Source organism: Pipistrellus hanaki (assembly GCF_964339955.1).
Source record: "Pipistrellus hanaki genome assembly, chromosome: 10".
In the NCBI taxonomy this organism is placed as follows: domain Eukaryota; kingdom Metazoa; phylum Chordata; class Mammalia; order Chiroptera; family Vespertilionidae; genus Pipistrellus; species Pipistrellus hanaki.
Window position 1 is genome coordinate 22,995,621 of NC_140512.1, and position 16,168 is coordinate 23,011,788.

Below are 16,168 nucleotides of genomic sequence, written 5' to 3' on the forward strand. Positions count from 1 at the left end.
CTGGTTTTTATATAATTGAGGACAGAAATACTGTCCTAGAGTAGACAGTTTTCTCTAACCTAACAGCTAAAGAGCAAAGCCAATCAGATAGGTATTAATCTAGTTTCAATTGGGCAAAACAGACACTGACTGCCTTTCTTGGGGATTTTATGCATGTAAGATAAAAACATTTTTATAGTCACTTGGACTCATTTTGCTGTTATGCTAGAAATCTTTCTCAAGAAGCTGTCTGGATTAGAGGTCCAATGACAGAGGATGTCTGCTCTTTAAGTGTGCAAAGGGAACCTGAACTCCATTCTGAATAGGCACCTTGGGAATCAAAAGAAGGCTGAGGCTCTATTGAACACAAGTAACACACAGTGAAAGTAAGAGATTCCATGGCTGCAGGCCAGTGTGTGAGAGCCCAACAGGGAGGTGGAGTCTTAGGAGTAATTGCTCTGTGTGAGCAGAGCTTCCAATTTTATCTTGTTAGAATCAAGTGCAAAGGAGTGAATCTTTGCACACCAGCCCGGGTTGGGGAGTGGGGGCAAGAAGGGGGATAGTCTATCAAAGAGTAGTGAACCCATATAATATAGTGAGCTGAAAAACAACACAGAACAAAGTCACCCTTGAAATCTTGCTTTGCTCAGACAGAGGCATTGTAATAAAGTTAAATCTGTGTCCTAGTCCTCAGAAGTTCTGAATGTACCCCTGCCACACACCGAAACACATAGGAAGGAAGTAGTATGTAACATCAACGATTTTCAGGTAGAGAGCTGTATCCTAAATTACACCTGATGGTTGGATTTTAAAATTTTATACAGAAGCATAGATATCTGCAGTTTTTCTTAAATATGACTTGCATTTTTCTGGACATGTGAAAATACATTGCTCTATGTACCAGTAGATAAGCATAAGCTACATGCCCACATATGTAGTCTTTGTGTCCTAAGAGCACAGGCCATTATGTGAGGCCCAATCTGAATTGTCAGCATTTGTGTCAGAATCTCATTCAGTATCTCAGGTGATGAGTCAGGAACTCAGCACTGCAAGCCAACACCTAGGTTTCTGGATTCCTAAAGCATTGCTTTGCACATACCACTCATTTATAAACTTTAAAAAGGTTTATCATCTATTCAAATCTAAAGTTTGAATGCTGTAACCTCTATTTTAAAATGTCCTACCAATTACCTATATCTAAACTATTTTCTGACCTTAAATTATTTTTCTGCCCATCAAATATTTCTCTACTCTGTTTTAAAAAACTAGGCTGGTGTCTGCATGTTCTCACTTTTGTGTCTTAGCCCTCTCACCTGAAAACATTGTCTGCCACCTCCTCATTTCTTCCTTCAAGCACTTCTCACAAAAAGTATTTGATGCAACCCTATCATGCACAAAACTCTGTACTTGACTAATAATCTAAGATGAATAAAGAAGAGGTGTAGTGTCAAAAAGTTGACAACCTATGTCTTCTCTCCTTCCAAATAGTAAGTTTCTTCAGGACAGTTGCCATATTATAGTTTATACCTCTTTGCCTCTTCAAAAGCTTTGCAAAGGAGATACTAAAGTCAATGTTTGTTGGAGAAAATAGCATCAGTAAGCAGCTAAAAGGATGGGAGGATGTTCATCCAGGAAGGGAAGTTCACAGGTGGGATGTAGAGAAAGGATGACTGTGTTGGAGCATTGTCATTGCTGCAAGATAAAAAGAGTTTCACTTTCCGGTTACTATGAGCTGTTGTAGCATACTCCTAGTAGCACAAATTAAAAACCTGTTGTTCTCCAATTCTTCAGATCCTTCCTAGACACAATCATTTATCAAACCTGCTTTTTTATATGGTCAATGTGCTTCATCTCCAGCCTTTCTTTCTTATTTCTATTATCATGATCCTTATTCAGGCATTAATTTCCTCATATCTGAGTAACTGCAGGACCTCTAAATAGTTCCCTCTATGCCCTAGACTCCTTTAGATCATTCATTTTTATAAGCTGACCTAAGGAGTTTGTACTTTCATCAGTAAGAATTTTGAAAAAAGGAGTAGTTTAATTTGAATTTCAGAAAGAATTGTAGACAGTTAAGAAGGAATAAAAGAAAATAATTATAGACAGCTGTTGCCATAGTAGGGCAAGTAATGATAAATGCCTGACTTAGCCTGAAGGAAAGACTAAGACAGATTTGAGAGAGAAACTCAAGAGGTGGACTCCACAGAACACCTAGCTAGATGTAAGGTAGACCGTCAATGGAATGGGCAATGATGATACTGACCTGGACCACTGGTCAACAAAATGGCAACATTCCCTAACACTTGAATAAGGGGAGAAATAAGTTTATAGAGAGGACAGTGTGTATAGTTTTGAGAGCTCGAGTTCCCTGTGAGAGATCCTAGTGTAGATATTCCATGGCTTTTGAGATGTGGAAGAGATACAGGCAAGGTACATACATGCCTTAGCAACTGGTCCCTGGACTTTGTAGCACCTTCCTAGGTGGGGACATGGACAAATGGAGAAGAGCTCTCTGGGTAACAGGAGCACACAATTCCCAGGGCTGTTAGCCTTCTGCTACTCTTCCCTTCCTAGTCGTCATGCGGGCAACATTTCCATGCCGCAAGGGTCAAGGATACTAATTTGTCCTTTAATCAACGTATTTCATAGATGTAAAGTTGGGGCATTTGGGCTGATTGTGAGAACCGTGTAGTCTGTGTATCAGGGATGATGTCTAGTTTAGATCGCTAGGGTATGTGTATATAAGAGGGCAATTTAGTGTAATTTTAAAGTGGTAAGATTACCATGCTTTAAAGAAAAGTCATTTTGTTTGTTCTTTGGTAGATTGATCTACTAAAAACAAAATAAGTTGTCGACCTCTTCTCAAAAGAGACAGAAGGGTTTTTAATTTTTGAGCCCTTGAAGCTTTTTCCATGCCCCAAGAGAATAATAAATAGGAGTTTGTTTTCAAAAAGATAAACTTAAATGAGATTTATTTAGCTAGGACAAGAAAAATGAGTTCAAACTGTTTTCCAGAGAAAAGATGGGGTGAGAATAGGGAGTTCTGGGGAAGGGTGGCTAGGATTAGTTAAATCAAAAATTATACATTTCAAATCTGGAAAGATGGAAGGTTGTTTTGTATTGGGAGATTTGTGACTTGCTCAACGTTGTGTACATTTCTGTGGAGGCAATGACACAATGAACTATGGCTTGGAGCCAAAATACCAAGAAGGCTCAATAGAAGGGCTACTGGAATGAGCATCTTGATAAATCCTAAAGTCCACTGCCTAAGAGAGAGCAGAGAACTCAGCCATGCCGCAGCGCTGTACAGTAGAAGATGCTCGGGGAAGATCAACCATTAAAGGACATAAGACCACAGACAATCATGGGTCACTCAAGACCTGACATCAAGCAGAGAGAAAGAACCTCTCTTCAAGACATTTCAATTCAATCCTATGCTCTAGTGATTGGCATTACACTTTTTGTAATTCCCAATTAAACATAACATGATTTAGAAAAATAATAATTTGAAAACAAGCCATTTTTGTATTTGTTATACACAAATATGAACTGCATATAACCACATTGATTTATATATTAATAGTTCTTTATCCTATATAATAAACAGGTAATATGCAAATAAAACCTCATGCCCTCACAAAATAGCTGCCTATGGCCAAGCTAGCAGGAGGGTTAGTAAGGGACTTTCAAATGACAGAACAAGCAGGCTGCATGAGGTGACCAGGCCTGCAGGGGCGGAGGGAAGTTATATGTGACCAGGTTGGCAAGGTGGGGGGCAGTAAGAGGCAACCAGGCCTGCGAGAGGACGGGGTTAGTTAGGGACAACCGGGTCAGTGGGGGAGGTGCAATTAGGGGTGACTGGGGGGGGGGGTGCAGTTAGAGGTGATGAGGCTGGCATGCAGAGGCAGTGAGGGGCAATCAGGCCAGCAGGCAGGTGAGCTATTAGGAGCCAGCAGTCCAGGATTGTGAGAGGAATTTCTGAATGCCGGTTTAGGCCTGATCCCTAAATCAGCAGTTGGATATCCCCCAAGGGGTCCCAGATTGGAGAGGGTGCAGGCTGGGCTGAGGACCCTTCCCCATGCACAAATTTTGTGCACGGGGCCTCTAGTCTAGTATATAAAAGTCTGTAAGTACCAGTGATTGCACTATTATGACCAAGTTCTAGAAGTAATAATTTTCAGTTTGTGTTGAAAAATACCACAATTTGTCTAGTATATTATAAAACGTTGTAAGATTTTAGTAGCATGTTTGTTCTGAAAGCAATTTATTCTTAAGGGAGCCAGAGAAACATCCTGACTGATAACAAAGTGCTAAGTGAATTAAAATATATGCAATATGTAACTCTGAGTTTAAAGACATGTGGTATATAACAAGAATACATAGTTAAGACATTTTAATATATATTCTCATTATGTAGATGACATAGGCATCTTTATATTAAAAATAAATATAATTTATAAAATAGCAATTACTTTCTGCATCACTTATTAGTGGGTTTGTTAAAGAAATAACAAGGTAAAGCTAAAAAAATAGAAATTAGCTAGGAAAACAAGAAAAAAAAAACTAATATATTTTATAATCTCAAGGGACTACAGTCACAGTCTTTTCTACCTTATAATCAATCTCAGTTTTCTTTTCTATTTTCCATTGGTTAACAAGAAGTCTAGCCAATATCGTTTACAGATAAATCCGAAGGAGAGATGGATAAGCCCAAATGATCACTGTGTCTACCATGGAAAAGTCCTTGTTAACTATGTACCACTTTTACCTTTGATTTCATTTCAGTCAAACCTAGACAAGCATACATTAAGTCCATAATGTTTCTAGTCTGATATGCTGCAGCTTTAATTTCCCCTTATCAAAGGACAGATTTGTTTTAATGTTACATTTGAAAATAGGAAAATAATATAGCTATGGCCAGCCGGCATGGTTCAGTGGTTGAGTATCAACCTATGAACCAGAAGGTCAGGGTTCTATTCTGGTCAGGCACGTGTCCTGGATGCAGGCTTGATCCCTAGTGTGGGGCCTTCAGGAGACAGCTGATGGAGTCTCCCTCATGAATGATGTTTCTATTCCTCTCCCCCTCTCCCTTCCTTTCTGAAATTAATAAAAATATATTTTAAAAAAGAACAAATATATAGTTGTATCACTATGTAATCTATATAAAAACGTATTATTTTCCTAAAAAGAAAAACAAATCACAAGGGAGTAGTTTTTGATAGTGGTAATTACCACTCTGTTTCTGCCTTCTCACATTTTTCTTCTTTCAGAGTTCACCTTCCTTGTGCCCTATTTTCAAAAGCCTTCTGGAGTCTTAGATAGATGTGAGAGGTTGCCCTCAGATATCCTACTACAGTTGCTTTATTATCCAAGAATCATCTTGTTCATAAAAAGATCTGTAACATGGCTTATGTAGGTTTGTATATTGTATGTGTGACTTAGATATAGAATACAAGTTAAAAATATTTATTAATTATGATAAAAATTTGTAAATAATTGAAATTCACATAGCTGAGGCAAACCTAGATTAATTTAAACCAATTTGCATAAAATGATCACAATAGTGTTTATTATTCTCTTAAACTTAAAGATAAAAAATTAAAATTTCTAACTCATAATATGATGACTCATCACTACTTAGTTTGAATTTGACCTCAAGTATAAATCACTTTGTTTTGGCTTTCCTCAAATATATTCCTTAAGGGTTAGAACTAGGGCTTAATTTTTAAAAATGCATCTTAATCGTTATGATTTGTACATAACATCACTCTTGTCCTATGAATACTTCTACTTTGTCACAAGTCTAAGATATTTTATAATAATCTAAAATTAAGCACTGCAAATGAATTCATATCCTACAATTAATTATAGACCTATAAGTGCACTAAGGAAATTAGCCTATTATGCATCCCCATCCTCTTAATTATATGAGATTGAGCTCTTTAACAAAGAACTCAAGATGCATTTTGAATATTCACACTTAGGCCAAGATTCCTGTGGCCATTTTCTATCACATCGACTCTCCTGGGCCAGTGGGGGCTTGGAAGCAAGAGCTGAGAATGGAAGAGGGTGGTGTTCCCAGAACATAGAGCACAAAGCCAAGGAAAGAAGAGGCTGGCTTGGAAAGGAAAAGCAAGGAGAAATGTTCAAATGCTGCTCTCCATAAGTGGGATCAAGGATAAGGGGATCCAAGGGGGGTTCTGCATTAGGAAATCTTAACCAGTGGTCATAGGGAAAGCCAAGTTTCTCCCAAAAGGGTGGACACTAAGTTCCAGTCAATTTTAGGTCTTAAATGATTGTGCTTTCCACTTTGTTTGGTAGGAGAGATTTGTGTTTTTTTTTCAGAAAGGCACAGATACAATGAGACTCGTGATGAGAAATTTTATCGTTAGACGTTATTTGGTTTTAGAAGAGTCTCGCTCACTTTCTTTTCTGGCTGTGTGTCCTGAGACACAATAATAAGGGTATGCATCGAAAAGAAGGGAACAATTCCTCAGCCTGGTTCCCAGAGTCTTCCAAGAGGGATGTATTATTGTATTTTCTCCACCTCCTGTGGGTAAACAAAGATGACCCCGATACTTTCTGATGCAGGTACTTTCTGGAATAGGCTTGATTCATTGTCTGTGGGGATACCACTGCTCCCAGACCCTTTGTGACTCCAAAATGCCTCCCTCAGGTCCTCCCCTAGCATCTAACACTGAGTCTACTTCCCCTACAATTCCCTGATAATGCATTTCATATTTTGAATCCGCATTCCTTTTATACTCACTTATAATCAGGTACATTATGCATTTAAAAAAACAGGGTGGGCCAAATAAAGCCAGAAATTGTTCAATAATGAGTGACTCTGGCAAGCCATTGAGAACGTAATGATGAAAATCAATGTAGATCCGCCCCTGAGAAACTTCCAATCTGGCACAGCAAAGATGATCCACGTAAGCAGGTTTACAAACTAAAGGTGCAATGTGATGTATTCCATAGAATTAAGCTTCATTTAGTTTGAAGATGAAGACTCAAGTGTGTGGTGTTATTTATTTATTTTTATTTTTTCTTCTCAAGACAGGTTTACGATTACAGCAGCAAATGAAGTTACTGTAAAGTTTGGTCAGCACTGTTTCTCAGGCCAGGTCTCTCCCAGCAAAGGAAACCTGGAAATGCAGGTTTAATGACTCGTTCAGGGGCTGACAAGACTCCCTAAATTTGTGGTCCCTCTAAGTTTTACTCAAAGCTTGTAGACAATCCTAAAACCAATTCAATCTTCACATTTATCAACATGATTTTATTGTTTCTTATCTTTATTCCCTAATTTGAGTATACATTGTATATTTTCTTATCCTGGGTTTGATAGAGTCCAGCTCTGTTACTGTTTAGAAATGGTGTACGAATTCCTTATTTTTACTGATGTTTATGTCTTGGCAGTAGAAGGAACATTCACTGGGGACATTTGTGTCAGATAGAATTTATTGATCTTCCGTATGTTTAATTATAAAAATAATTTAAAACAACCTACAGACCAAAAGGTGTTATTCTTTTAAAAATATATCAAATGTAATTTTTCTAAACATTATTTTACCTTCTCAAATAGCCGCTGTCCAATTATAAACAATGGCAATCACATACCATAGGCAAGCTGCCTAATTCCTCTTAAGCACACTTAATGATTTAGGCTTAAGAAAAAGATATATATAATATAGCATTTTTAATATATATTTCATACACATGAAACTGTCCCTCCAGCATTCTGATTGTTTAGTATTACTATTTCATCTGTTATTTTGTTTTATATTATATAATTAATTTCAAATGTAAAGTCTAATTTAACTAAAAATATGTTATTTACTTATTATTTATTACTTATAGCCATTTACTTTTTCTGGGTCAAACTGTACCAATAAAGGTATGCAAAGAGCATACAAAAATATTTAGAAAAATTTATTTTAATGAATGGTTATGCTTTGTACATGTTACTTCTCCTGACTTATACCAGTTTTTCCAAGCTTGGTCTCCACACATTACTCTGTATTTATCCTAGCAGCCTGCCCGTTTCCACACTAATGAAAGAGCTGTCACAAATTGCTAGTGCCACCTATTAGTGGAAGCACAGTACTGCAAATCATGATGATGTCTTTAAAAAGCACCTGAGAAGTCATGAGGTGTAAAATCCATCCCAAGGCTCTCACTTGTTCTCATTTATGTTTACAGCTGCTGGTCTTTTAAAAATAAACTTTCAGCACATGCACTAAACTTAGATACTGTTCATGGGTTTTGGAGAATTTATCTACAACTTTGCATTAATGAATCATAGATTTGTCCATAATGTTTTGATGAGTGCAATGTTTTAATCAATGAATATGTGACTCTCCATGATATATCATGATTTTGTAAATGAATGTTAGATAATGATGAATAAAATATTTGTTTTAGTACTGGTATCTCTGGAAGATTTTAGAAAAAAAAAATCAAGTATAAATGATGTTTAAAATGGTCCTGACTTGAGATTTCAAAATTCTTCAAAAGATGTAAAGGTGTGATATTCTGATGCAACTGTGATGCTTAGATGTACCACTGAGGTTTGAATGAGAAAAATTTAAATAAGAACTTTATCATACAATTTCTTATAGCTTTATGATAGCTCATGATAACCTTATAAGTTAGAGCACACATTTGAAATACAGTTGCATATGCACAATAAGGTTAAATAGATTATCTCTGCAACTGACAGTTTAATTTTATTACTAGAAGCATATTATATTAATTAATTATAATTAAAAATTTTCCTGAAAGATTTCAATTACACTAATTTTTAAATATGGAATTTAAATATAATTGACCAAAAATCACAAAATATTTGTTACTTCTGTTGTTTGATTTCCGTGTAATTTTAAAAATAAGAAAACCAAGGGAAATAAGTTACCACAGACCTACACATCTATTTGGTTAATAAGCACCGAGGTATTTTATATTGCTAACAGAAGTGGAATCTGGAAATAATTTATCTGAAGAGAAAAAGCAATATACAAAAGGTAGCGTTGGGAAAATTACCTTTTCCATTTTCAGGTTTACTTAAGCTAGTGATGACTAAATATCATTATCAAAAGTTAGTGGGTTAGAAACAGGATGGTTTTGTTGTCTCTGTTATTTTCCTACTTGCTAAAGTCCACTGTATAAATTATTATTTCAAAGGCCAATCTGGTTGGCAGCTTTAAACAGAGAAGCCACAAATCAAGAGACTTTCACTATCCCTCACTTAATCTGACCAGCAGTGAATCACCAGATGTGTGATGGAGCATTGTGTTTTGTTTTATTTTTATATTATTTTGCCAGGATATACAGGGTGAGGCAAAAGTAGGTTTATAGTTATTCATATGAAAAATAATACAATAATTCATAAATAATAATACAAGAATAAACTCTGCATTGCATACTCAGATATATTACATATATATCCCCTATATATTTTATTTTACCTGTGAGGAAATTTTTATAAGCTTCATTCTGTACTATTACATAAATATTTGAGATATCCATGAAAACTTTTCATGGACGCAAAAGATCATATATATAAAATTTAAAATATGAATACTATTTTACATCAAAAATTAATTTGTTATAAGCCAAAACCTATAGATTGCAAGGGTTGGTTTTATCAATTATTAAATATAAATATGATGTTTTATTATTTATATATATATTTCCATATTTATATATTCATACATATGTGAATGTATGTTGTGCTTTGATATAAGTAAAAAAGAATCTCTGAAAAGTTATCAACTGCAAGAAATAATAAATCAATCATATTAATTAGAGTTTAAAGTGATCATAATACATGAACAATGGCAAATAAAAATTCTGCAAATTTTACTACATAATTTTTAACTTAATGTAATCTTCTAGTATCAGACAAATATGTATCATAATTTTGATTTAACTAATAATATCATTCTTAAAGAAACTACTTGACTCTGGGTAAAATAGCTTTACAAAGTATGAAAAGAAAGACATTAAAATGTCTACCATCTATTTACGTACTATTTACTAAGTCTTCCCTACAAAGGTAACGTTAAAGACACTGATTTAACCTTTGGACCCACATGATCACCATCACATTGAGCCTCGCATGTGTCTTTGATTTCTACTAAAGCTGAAGCACACCATGTCCTGGGAAAGCTCATTACACTGAGTGATGGAACATTTGTCATTTGTTTAAAACCCCAAACCTAATTTATTTCCTTGTGATTTCCATAGCTTCTTCTGAAGTCTTCATTGCACCACATATTCCAAAGGGAAGATTACATGATATTCTTGTATTTCATGAGGAAAGTGAAATTTGACTAGTTGTGCAGGGGAAATAAACTGTTATGCACCATTTAGAAAAAGAAGCACTTTGACATTTAGCTCTAGCGCATATCTTTAAGGAAGCAAAAGCATCTCTGGGTGAATGTTTCTTGGAGATAATGTGTAAGTGACTGCTGAGATTTACAGAGTTCTCACATTTGCTTCCCCCACAAGGATTCTAAATCAGATTGGTTCAGAGGAAAAGCCAGCATATCCCATTTTTCCCCCCTAATATTATCACTTCTCCAGATGGCCCTCCAACATCTATTCAATTCCTTTTTCCTAGAAAGTAAAGAGGTGCCTTGTTAGATATCTATGTACATCCACTGCAAATGCTGCCTTCTTGTTCTTCCTCTTCTTTCTCACTTAACATAACAAATCTTTTTCATCTCCTACCAGAAAGCAAGCACAGTGATTGCCTCAAACTTTGTCTTGGCAACCTGAGCAATGAGAGAGTTAATGGTGGATCTTTGAAAACAGTGACATGGGAAATTAGAGTTGGCAGGGATTTAACTCTTCAAAAACCACACTGGAAGATGTTTAAGGGCAATGCAGTGGGTGTTTTAACTATGTTTGACATCTAATTAAGGAGGAAAAAGAAGCAGCTAAAAAAATGTCTAGTTTAGTATAGAAACAAAGTATTTATAATTGGCTACCAGACTTTTGCTTTGGCAAAACAAATGTACATGGAGAGACAGAAAGGTAATGACAGACCAATCAAATGACAAGAAAAATTGCTTGGGCCATTCCTTTTATTCCTCCTGCTGTTGTTCATTTCACAGTTTATTTTACCAAATTGACAAGTTCTGTGCATATCAATGGAATTGTTATGTAGCTGTAGGGTAGTTGTTTAGGTAAAGGAAAGCAAAATAATTATAATGGATACCATTGCTAAAAAGAGCTTATAAAGATAGTGTCAAATATATACACCTTATGAATACATACAGCTAACTTCATCAGACATCTTTAAAGCAGGTGTACATGACAAAGGTTATTCTAATTAAATGCTTCTTTTTTAAAATGCAGAGCAATATGCTACCAGGTAAGTAAGATACTTGCAAAATAAATAAATATAACTCTCAATTCTTATTCATTTTATGATTTATTTAGTACTTGGACAAGCAACTGCAATTGTAATAGATCTTTTAAATGTATTTGATGTTTTAAACTTATTTTAAAATTATAACCTTTAGCCATTCACTTCTTCAAGAAGTAGTTGCATGCAAAACTTACTTTATAAGGAATATAAACTTACATAAAGTGGACTATCAACCTGAGAATTAATTGATGACATCCTTTCAAAGAGTAAAAATAGAGAGCAAAAACTGATGCAAACATAGATGTCATAAAATCACATACCATAAACAATTTAAAGACAGCTACTAAATAGAGACACAATAGAGATTAATTAAATATTTAATGGAGTCTATATGTTTTTAATATCTTAGAAGAGTACAATTGCAATTGCTTGCTCATGTTTAAAATGCCCTCACATTTTAATAAAGAAAATATATTTCCCAAGTAAGTATGTTTTATCTAACAAGTATTAAGTCCAAATAAACACATTGAATAGGTGTCTAATTTCTAATCCAAAGTGTGAAAAATACATCCCCCTTTCCTATTTGTGGTCCTCATTCACACCAGAGCATTCAGAGAGATCATCCCCATCATGTGAAAATTAAAGAATCTGGTTGCTGGCATAAGAGCAATGTACAGTATATAGACGTCTCTGCAAGAGAGAGGCAGTAAATTTGCTTCACAGTATAGGCTAAACACAGAATATAATTGAAGCTTCTCTCTGCCCTACCCCCCTGCTCTAGAAATCTGAGAATCATAAGAAAGCAACACCTTAGGGAGTAAAACTACCTGAGTTCAAACAGTTTAATCTTAAACTCCACTTTAACAATACCTCAGTTATATAAATATTTCCTTCCATTACAAGTCACCTTCATTATTTTGGAATCCAACTTGGCATTATTTCACACAAATTTATGAAAATGTATCTAAACAAATGTAGAACAACTATTTTTCTTTAAAAACCATCATTAAAAAACAGACATGCCCATTAAACTAGAACCAAATCAAGTACTAGCAACCATGAGATAAAGCTTTTTCTTTCTTTCTTAAATTTATACTTTTTTTTTTTTACAAAAGAAGTTCACACTGGTTCTACAAGTAGGAAGTAGCCTGTCTTCATTTCTTACTGAAGTATGTATGGAATTAAACAACATTATATTCCAAAGACTCTGGCTGCACACCAATTAGCCAAATACACAGTCTTTCGTACAGTCATAACACACTGTGGAAAAACTAGTCTGTTCTCTCCAGTTTATATTCTCTTGGCAAACCACGATCTACTGCTTATGTTAAGCATCTGATTGTCAGATTCGAACAAACTGAATATTCATGATGACGATTAACTATTTAGTGTCTAAAACTAAGGAAACACAATTTGTCATAACAATTCTTATAGGTGAGGCATGCATATCTAAAAAAGGGACCATTCCCCCCTCACCCCCCCAATAGTAGTTTTAGAGGTATTTTAAAAGAAGTAGGGTCAGAAAAATTAACAGGACACATGATCACATGGACAGATCAGCATTTCCCAGGAATTCAGCTCCTCTCTGCAAATGTGATTAAATGCTCTTTGTTTGCATTTAAATTGTCATCTCAGACAGGAGACGCGCTTTTATTTATTTATTGGTTTAAAGTGCTTAAATCGTCTCAGAAACACTCAGACAGGCATCTAGGTTCCCCAGGTTAAACCAAAGGTTTTAAGGTTTGGGTTGGGAGGGAGTTCAAGGAATAAAAGTGGGGGGGAGGGAGAGGGTGACGGAGGGGGTATCGCACAGAAAGCCAAGTAAAATAAAGAAAATAAAAACAGAGACTTGCCTTTGTAGGATAATTTCAGCCTTGGCACATTGTTCTTCCCGTTCTGGTAGCTGGCTCTGGCGGTGAGCAGCACTCCCCAGAAGAGACAGGCGACCTCAGTGAGCCAGCCCATGCTGCAGGCGCAGGTCCTGGTGCAGCCTCGGGCTTCCCTCCTGTGTTGTGCGGCCAGGGAAGTTCAAACAATCTGCAAACTGGAGGTAACAGGTGACCTGGGTCAGTTTCATTCATAAAAGCCCACAAGCAAGACTTCGCTGCAGCACTCACACCTCTTCCTCTGCAAGAGTCACTGAAGTAACTTCAAAACCTCCACCAAAAAGAAGAAGAAGAAGAAAAATCCAAGCCAGGCACCGGATAATGAGGCACAACTGTGGTGTGGAAAGAGAGAGAGAGGGGAAAAATGAACCAGGGCTGCTGCAGTGGCGCTTAAGAAGCAGCTCCTTTTATCTGGGCTCCTCTGATAGCCGGTGGCAGACTCTAATCCTGCTCCCTGCTTCATTCGGCACTGCACTAGGGAAGCAGAATGAAAGGGAAACGAGAGAGAGAGAGAGAGAGAGAGAGAGAGAGAGAGAGAGAGAGAGAGAGAGAGAGAGAGAGAGAGAGAGAGAGAGAGAGAGAAAGGAGCCGTGAGCAGCCGGACTTTTCCTGTACACATGTAGGGAGGGATGACACAAGATCCCACAGACAGGTTTTCCCAACACTCCCTGTACCGGCTGACAATGGGAGAACAGGCGAGCTCAGCCCACTCCCCTTCTTCCCTCCTGTCACACACACATGCAGAAAACATCTCCCGGAGAGTACAGCCCAGCCGGGAGCAGAGCCCTCCGGCGTGCCTGTGAAAGGCACGGAGCTATAAATTTACTTTCAGGGGCAAGCGTTGTTTTATAGCCATTTTAGGTGCAATTTTGGTTTTTAAAAAACAACAACCTGAATTCGGCTACCTACACAACATATAACTCATGCTCATGCTACCTACATAACGTATAATTCTGCTGAACTTGTGCATTCTCCGTGTTGTGTACATGGACATGTAGAGATCTGCATATGTAGATGTGTGTGTGTCTGCATATGCTTCCATCAATATAACTTTAACCAGGGACGGTTTTAAGGGCTTGTTAGCGATCCTTCCCTCCTCCCTACAAGCACACTTGGCTCAGCCTTCCCGCTTCCCCGCCCCGCTGCAATCTCAGCAAAGAAATTCCTAGTAAAGCTCATTTCAACAATCAGTTCAAGACAAATATAGGTCCACGGAGAATTATAAATTACAACAGGGTATTCTCCGAAGGATACTCAGAATTTAAAAAGAGCGAGGGTTTTCCAGCTCCTGGAATGCTCTGGCTAACATTGGTAATGCATCACATCTCATTAATTAAAGCCACTTCCAGAGTTCTGGTTTAAAGGGCAGAGGACGATGACAAAGTTCACCAAAGTCCCTGCTGAGTATCAGGGACCAACATACAGAGGATATCTCTGTGTCTTCATGAGCTGGTGAGGGCTCCTAAGTTTTCTGTGGACACGTGAATGTATGTATTCAGGCAGTCATACAACGTCATTAGTTCTTTCCTAAATAGGAATACTGTCTGAGGTGTTTACGTTTCCTCTTCTATTTGTTTTTCTTTTAATTTCCCCCCCAAAGCTGATATTCTTATAAGATTTTGGGGAGTGTGATATCTAAAAGCTAAGAGGACAGATGTTTCCTTCTTTCCTCTTCACTCCCCAACTCTATCTGTCCCGCACTCTCCCCTCCTCCAAGCCACACCACAGGCACACTGGAAACACAGGAGAGAGGACTCTCCTTCAGTAATACAAAACTGTCCCAGCTGAAAGAAGAGGGTGGTCTCACAATTTAATACATAAACACACATTGGAAGTGGTTTAGTAGCCTCATAAAAAATGGTCTGAGCATTGTCATGCAGCTTTCATTAGTTAATGTCTACAGACTAATAAAGAGCATCCTCTCTCTCTCTCTTTCCTCTCTCTCTCTCTCTCTCTCTCTCTCTCTCTCTCTCTCTCTCTCTCTCTCTCTCTCTCCCTTTCTCTCTCTCTCCCCCTCCCTTTCTCTCTTCCTCCCTCTGACTCACTCTCTCTCTCTCTCTCTCTCACTATGTGTGTATATGTGTGTGTGTGTGTGTGTGTGTGTGTGTGTAGGTGGTTGAGGAGGAGGAAGAAAATGAAGAGGATTTGAAGGGAGGGAAATGGGGGGGAGGAGATGAGGGATTCTTTTTCTACTTCACTAGTTGGATTGATTCATCAAACAGATCCATATTGTATTTGTCAGTTTCCACAAGCCTATTGATCAGTCAGTATTGTTCAGAAAATAAAATCCAAAAATAATGTTGATTTTACTGATTCCCACACTTGTTACCCTGAGCACCTTTCACGCTCCAGGCAATGGATTAAGGCTACAAATGACAAGAGGCTTGTCTGTCTTCCATGGATTACTCTCTATAGACATTCATTCTGCAGAGGAATTCATGCCACTTTGGCAGAACGGGACTAATGAATTATCCTATTGAAATCTCACAAGTAATCAGTCTAAATACCTTAAATGGTTATGCCATTTTCATTAATATATATTTTAAATGTTTCAAAAATAGTCTTTCTCTAGCTCTTGTTACTTAGAGTAGGAGAGCAAGTTTATATTTGTCAAAACTTAACAGGATAAGCAAATTTAGAAATGTATCCATTTCACTAGTATAGAGACTAATCCTGACAAATAAAAGGTTGTAGGTAAAATTCAGTTAATAGAGGGTCAAAATTGATTCCATGTTGAAGAAAGACATTCAATCTGGATTTTGAACCACAAAATCAGGTCAGTCTTATTTCATTTTATAAAACAAATAATTGAAACTAATGTTAAAGCTTGGAATTTGGTAATACAGACTAATAATAATAATAATAATAATAATAAAACTTTGATATGATTACTTATATTTGACATTTGTCCTACTCTTCATTTTTA

At 36.8% G+C, this 16,168-nt stretch overlaps 1 protein-coding gene across 1 annotated transcript in view; it reads right to left on the reverse strand.

Moving 5' to 3' along the window:
* The window catches only part of SEMA3A (semaphorin 3A), a 182,424-nt gene extending 168,717 nt beyond the window's left edge, over nt 1-13,707 (reverse strand). The window contains exon 1 of the mRNA XM_084897076.1: nt 13,210-13,707. Coding sequence (XP_084753202.1) covers nt 13,210-13,321 — 112 coding nt within the window. The 5' untranslated portion in view covers nt 13,322-13,707. The remainder of the gene's footprint in view (nt 1-13,209) is intronic.
* Between the last annotated feature and the right edge of the window lie 2,461 nt (nt 13,708-16,168).